This window comes from Oryzias melastigma, linkage group LG5 (assembly GCF_002922805.2).
Source record: "Oryzias melastigma strain HK-1 linkage group LG5, ASM292280v2, whole genome shotgun sequence".
NCBI lineage: Eukaryota > Metazoa > Chordata > Actinopteri > Beloniformes > Adrianichthyidae > Oryzias > Oryzias melastigma.
The window spans coordinates 14,523,014-14,530,141 of NC_050516.1; the positions used below are offsets into that span (position 1 = coordinate 14,523,014).

General features: G+C 40.9%; 1 protein-coding gene across 18 annotated transcripts in view; it reads left to right on the forward strand.

Moving 5' to 3' along the window:
- cadpsa (Ca2+-dependent activator protein for secretion a) overlaps nt 1–7,128 on the forward strand; it is a 121,418-nt gene that overhangs the window by 48,373 nt on the left and 65,917 nt on the right. For all 18 annotated transcript variants that reach the window (XM_036211913.1, XM_036211919.1, XM_036211915.1 and 15 more), the window contains exons 13-14: nt 4,862–4,998; nt 5,198–5,385. In XM_036211913.1, coding sequence (XP_036067806.1) covers nt 4,862–4,998; nt 5,198–5,385 — 325 coding nt within the window. The remainder of the gene's footprint in view (nt 1–4,861; nt 4,999–5,197; nt 5,386–7,128) is intronic.

Consider the following 7,128-nt stretch of genomic DNA (forward strand, 5'->3'; position numbering starts at 1 on the left):
AAAAAAAAAAAAAAAAGAAAGCCATCCACTTATCACAACCAAATCCAAGTTGGTCAAAGATCAACCTGGTTTAGCTTTCAATGGTTGCTCATTTTGTACATAGATCCCAAAAGCAGTCATAAAAATGCAGATAGAGGCGCATGAGCGCAGAAGCCCGAAACGCACTTAGGAACACGTTTACATCGGCTTTTTATGGGGACTGGTCACTTGAACGTGTGTTAGACTCTGGTGTGAACGTAACTTGAAATACTGCAGTACAGTGACTGCCATGAAACATTAAAGAAGTCTTTTTTTTTTTTCTCTATTCTGAAATAATTCCTTATGCAGTGTTGTTGGTTTTAAAGCTGAAAATAAGACCCATTAATTTAAAGTATATTGGTCTCTGGATACTTTGGAAAATTACGAGGCTCCATGATGAAAGGTGCAAAAGCAGACAGCTATTTAGTCTTTAGATAAAACATTTTTAATCAGAACTAGAACACATGTGGTTCCAGTACTGAGACCCTTCGACTGGAGACAAACTCCATACAATTTAAAAGAAAAAGGATCTGCTGGACATCAGTTTGAGGTAATTATAGAACCCCTGAAGATGTTTAATAACTGGTCGTCCCTTATTGTTAATGAAGGACAATATATTGTATAAAAATAATATAAAGATTAAAAAAATGAAACAATAAAAATCACACCCTGGAACTCTTAAAAAAATGAATTATTATTTTATTTATCTAAATTTTTATGGCAGCTCAAAGTAAAAACAAGTGATGGAACAGTTACAGCTCACCAAATATCAGAGCAAGATAATACACAATTAAATGGGTAGATAAATAATTGTGCAAATTTTGATGTCCTGATCATACACTGTAGCAGATCTAGTGTAGCAAATCTAGAAAAGACTGAAAATATGGCCTATAAAGGTGCCTCTTCTATGTAGCACTGCAGGGGCTTTCAACCCCGTAATCAGTCAATTGTGCCCATTTAGACACAACAAGGGCTGCACGGTGGCGCAGTGGTTAGCGCTCTTGCCTCACAGCGAGAAGGCCCCGGTTCAAATCCTGGCTGGGACCTTTCTGTGTGGAGTTTGCATGTTCTCCCCGTGAAATCTCAAGACATTTAAAGAAGCTATACAGGATGATTGAAGTACAGCAGTAGATCTATAACAGAATAAGAAAAACAAGAAGCTGCAATGATCCCACTAAGATCTAGATGCTGCGGTGGACCTACAAGGAGCTGCAGGAACCTACATCCACAGAAGACCAAAGATTCTCCAGAACCATGAGAACAACAGCGAAACGGGACTCCTGAGTGTGATGGAGATCTACTGCTGATGACAGATCTGCCACTGCTGAAGGGTGATCTACAATGACTGAAGAGAATCTGGAAGTCAGTAAAGAGAATGAGCAGCAATAGGAAAAATGCAGCTGCTGAATATGAATCTACTGCCAAAAGATCAGCTGGTGAAAGAAGATCTGTTGCTGTTAAATGAGGATCTGTTTCTGAAAGAGGATGACCAACTGCTGAAGAAGGATCTGCTGCTTCTGATGGAGGATCTGGTTCTGCTGAAGGAGGATCTGCTGCTTCTGAGGGAGGATCTGGTTCTGCTGAAGAAGGATCTGCTGCTTCTGAGGGAGGATCTGGTTCTGCTGAAGGAGGATCTGCTGCTTCTATGGGAGAATCTGGTACAAATGAAGGAGGATCTGCTGCTTCTGAGGGAGGATCTGGTTCTGCTGAAGGATTATCTGCTGCTTTATGAAGAAGATATGCTGCTGGTAAAGGGAGGTTTCCACCTTCTGAAGAAGGATCTGTTTCTGAAGAAGGATCTGTTGCTGCTGTTTCAGGAATTACAGCTCATGGAAAGGGTGATTGAAGTACTTTCCCCTTTTACTTTATTTTTTCCAAAAAAACGTTTGCCCACTGATAAAGTAGTAAATATTAGGTTATTACTTGGTTACAATGAGGAACTTCTGCAGAGCTGTACATTATACAGACCATAGTGTTCAATTGTTTGTTGTCTCATGTCTTTTAAAGTAAATAAAATGAATCAAAGTGAAGGAAATAGATTCTGTCCTGAACTTCTTGCTGGAGTTTCCATTTGAAGCTGATGGAAAGATGTCTTACATAACAAACATGTGATTGAGCTGCAGCGACATATTTTAGATTTGAGAATCTGGCCTGGCTCCCAGAAGTGACCAAAGGCTCCCGATGTCTTTGTTAGATGATCTGTCCATAAAAAAAGCTCCAAAAGCCCACCAAAGCCAGAACCTGACTGTGCCTCGCGGTTCCTCTCCTCTGGATCTATAAATGAATATCAGCCATCAATCTTTGTCAGGGCCATCCTTCTGCAGTCCAGACGGATGGGGGTGACTAATGTCACTGCATGTTACTGTCCAGCCTTCCCGCCTGCACTCCCGCTCACTCACATCAAACAGACCTGACAGGCCACCAGCTTCAGACCAAAGGGGCACCACAATGTCACCTTTTTAGATTTTGGGGGGAGGGTGTTGCAGTGGGGTGCACAGACTTGTTGAGGGACACAATCAGCTCGCAGCATCCCGACTCTTTGTTCGGTGAATGACAGCTGGATGAAGAGGACGTTAGCTGACAAATTTCTGGTCTGTGTATGACCTTCATCCGTCCAGGTTTGTTCTCTGAGACATCTGAGGCCTCCGTGAAGCCTTCACTTTTGGAGCTTCTTGGGCATCAGTAACCCGTGTTCACCTCAAATTATCAACCACACATCATTTTCATGTTTTCGTCAGGGTATAGTCTGAAAATATGACCTTCTTCAAGTCCACTGTTTAGCAACTCAGGGCCACAGAGGTTGACATTACCTCTCAGCTTAATCAAAAAGAAAAGTTTTCAAGACTGTGTCTGCCTCCTCTAATTAATCTACTTAAAAACACTTGGATCGCCATGCAGGTTTGTTGGTGTTTCATTTGCAAACCTGGATGAAGTGAACAATGGTGCCAAATTTCCTTTTTTTCTTCTGTTATGTTGCCATGACGATCCATCATAACAGATGCTAAGAGAAAGACGAAAAAACATTTCAATTAACCTTTACTTCTAAAGCAATTACAACAGGAGATACGGACAAAGTCCTGAACACAGGCGGAATAAATTTAAATCTGAACCTATTTTGAGCGGTTTTGACGCAGATGGACTGCAGTCACCTCACAGGTGTAGAGTTTGTGGTTTGATTCCCGGCTTCTTTAATCCCATGTGTTTCACGTTTACTAATGTGAGTTTTTGAGGTATTAGGCTGAAGAAGAGCAGAAAAAACACGTTACTGGTGTTAAACATTTACAATTTGAAAGATTAAATAAGACATTTAAAGAACAGTATAAATAATTGAAAACTACAAAAAAAGTATAAATTTTGCTTAAAAGTAGTACAGCATCTGAAGCAGTTACTCTAATGGAAGTTTTTAAAAAAAAACAATATTTTGATTCCTTTTTAATATGATTAGTTACATTTTCATGGCCATTGTAGAAACCTAAAAATATGTTTTGTCAGTTAATCCACCTGTGAGTCCAATGTTTCAATCCTTTAGATGGCTGTAGTTGGAACTAAACATCTACTTAATTCATGATCCTAAACCACGTTTTCATTGTTTATTTCACATTTAATGATTCAAACCTTTATTTAAAAAACACATTTTGCACATTTAAATGTAAAATCCTGCACCAATTCAGGAAAACATAAAACTGTTTCCAATCTCCCACACGTTTCTCCACCCTATTTGCAAAATTCCCAAAACTAAATGTTATATTGTTCTATCTTTTAAAAAAAACCCCACATTATTTATTTTATTTTTATATTTCATAGTTTGAGAAATTTAACTGTTTTGGAGACAAATCAAATCCTCCAAAACTTTACCAAATTATCTGTATGTAAAGAAACTTTTGTTTCCGTTTCTGTCTTTTTCCCGCGTCTCCCCGTGTGAATCCTGGTTTTCAGCAGTAAAATGCTGTGTTTGCTCGGTCAGCTGTCAGCCTCTGTAACTCTCAGCTGCTCACAGACGCAGGTTCGGTGCTCATGGTTGCTGCAGCCGTGCAGAGAACCAGCAGGTTGGGAGCACAGCGGCTGCAGCTGCTCCCCCTGACATCTCTTCACTACTCTCAAGAAAGCTCAGTTTCCTTTCAGTCGAAGAAAAAAAAGCTAAAAGGTTAAAAGAAATGCTGCTTTAACTATTGAACTTTGATATTGGAGCAAAAATTGGTTCAGGAGAACCGGAAGATGACTCTGATCTGAGAAACAATCCTCAGTGCCTGTGGACGTGTATCCAGAAACCCCTCTTGTTACCTCAGATTCTCCCATATTTACGGTTTCCGTTTTATAATCACAACCACCTTTTCATATAGGAGGACACTTTTTCAACCACATATTTGTTTATTCCAGTCTAAAGGGAAATAGCTGTTAAAAAACACATCATAGATTTCTGACTGCAGTTTTGCTACTTGGAGCTAAAGGACAGTCTTTCCAGATCAGATCAATTCAGTCCTGTTCTCACTACGATGCGTGGAGCTCCATTTAGGAAAAAAAAAAAAAAGTTTCTGCCATTTAAGAGACACCAATGCCAGATTATTATCAGCAGAATGAATCTGCTTAAAAAAACCAAAAAAAAACAAAGAAGAAATGACATTATTAGCAATAAGACTGGGCCCGATATGAAACCCTGAGGAACCCCACAGATGATGAAGTTGTAACAGGGGAGCATTCAGCTGAGTGTTTAGTTGTCAAATTATGTTATTCAGTATTTAGATAATAACAGAAGTGAAAACACCTTGATGTTAAGTCTTTGGTCTAACATCCAGCGCCTGTTTCTCTGTCTGTCTGCGGATGGGATTGTTGGGACTGAAAACAGATGCTGATCGCGCGCAGAAACACGGCATGGACGAGTTCATCTCAGCAAACCCCTGCAACTTTGACCATGCTTCACTGTTTGAGCTTCTGCAGCGCCTCACGCTGGACCACAGGCTCAACGATTCCTACTCCTGTCTGGTAAGTAAGAGATACATTTTATTTGAAAGAAGTTATTTAAATGTAGCGAATGATGGACATTAATTTAGCAGTTCTATTAGGATGATGAGATTAAGCTATTTGAACAGTTTTTTTTGTTGTTTGGACAGTAGAGCCTCCAAGCCATATTCCAAGTTATTGCAAATATATTTTGAATTCACAAAAATGTTGTCTTCTGTAGGGCTGGTTCAGTCCCGGTCAGGTGTTCGTCCTGGACGAGTACTGCGCTCGCTACGGCGTTCGAGGCTGCCATCGCCACCTGTGCTACCTGAGCGACCTGCTGGAGCGGGCAGAGAACGGAGCCATGATTGACCCCACCCTGCTTCATTACAGCTTTGCCTTCTGTGCCTCCCACGTGCATGGAAACAGGTAGGAAATCCTTTCCACCTGTGGAGAAGATCCAATCAAATGAGCTCAGATAATTCTGGAAGGCAGAGTAACTAGAAAAATCTAAATCCTTTTGATATTTCTGCTTTAAATTTCGTTTGTTTCCATTTGTCTGTTGTTTGCATGCTCAATTTCTTTCTTTTTGTCTTTTTTATATCACCTTGTTCCTTAAAATGTTCCCCACCACCACCTAAACCTTCACTTTCACACCTAGTCAGCGCTTGTCTGAGTTGTTGAACTGGCCGGTTTCGGAGGTTGAGCTTGAGCAGGTGCTGTTGCCCTCTGAGCTGCCCGCTCAGTCTGCTAAGAGAGAGCTCAAACTCATTTTGTTCATGAAGAAAAGAGACTTCAGAATCCCAGGTTTTTCAGGATTAAGAAGGTAGGTTCTTCCAGGGGATCCAGTGGATAGGGCAAACATCTCAGAGCATGTGTTCTGTGATGTCTGCCCTCTCTGGTGACTCATCTTAGATAGTCCAACAAACTTAAATCTGGTGAAGATTGGCCTATTGCAATGATGGCTTTACAGCGTGTTCCAAATTATTATGCAAATTATATTTTTCTATGAGTTTTTTTCTTAAATACAAAATGCTAATGTCAGTCATCATTAAAGTATTAAATGTTATTGAACAAAACTCCTTTTTAAAAAATAAAATCCTTCAAATACTCTGTTCCACATTATTACGCACAACAGAGGTCCACAACGTTTTATAGGTTCTGAAGAACTGAAAATGGTCATTTGTTGCAGCATATTTACTGAAATCGTTTCCAATCAAAAGCATCTTAATAGGTTAAGTTATATTTGAACATGGATCTCTTCACATTTCTTGTAGCTGTTTGGAGAGTTTTCACTTGAACTTCTGTGCAGTCAGAATAGGCTCCCAGAGCTGCAGTTGGGATGTGAACTGCCTCCCACCCTCATAGATATTTTGCTTGAGGATGCTGCAAAAGTTCTATATTAAAGGTGAAAAATAAGGTTTGTGGAGGCTTGAGTATGAGCTTGTTCTGGTTTCTGGACTTGACCAGAACCAATCATACAGAAGAAAGATGCACCATGGTTAACTAATGGAGAAACTCTCCATCTTCTGCTATGCTCACACATCAGAGGGGCTGCAGCAAATGTCCCAGGATGAAGAAAAAAGCAGGATGAGAACCATGGTATCACGAAGGGAAGGAGGATTCATTTTAACAATGCAGCTCTGAGATCGCTGATGTTGTGGACTCTTCTATTTTTAGAAGAACCTTAAAGACAATCAGAGCGATATTTGATTCAGAATTCATGCTTATCCTTAAACACACAAACACAGTGATAAAGAACGATGGGAGCAACCGATCAAGCTGAAACAAAGTTTCCTCTGAGTTCAGATCTAAGTAAGCAGACTCTCATCTTTCATTTTTTGGTCTTAAATTCCAAAAATAATGAGGCCTGCATCGGCTCACGTCCACATGCATCAAGCAGAGGGATGCTCCGCCGTCCGTCCAGCCTGCTGCCTGCAGGTCAGCCATGACAGGCTGACAGTTTGTCATGTGTGACGGACCGAGTCTGCTCAGAGTGCTGCTGTGCACACACCTCGTCCAGATCACCGCCCACACACACACACGGACACACACGGACACCCTGAAGCTGCTGCAGGCCGAGCTGGACCCAACTGCCCGTTTGCCTCCCAGAGTGTCAGGGTTTGACTTCTGTCCAGCTGGATGTTGACTCCTATGGCGTTACTTATGTTC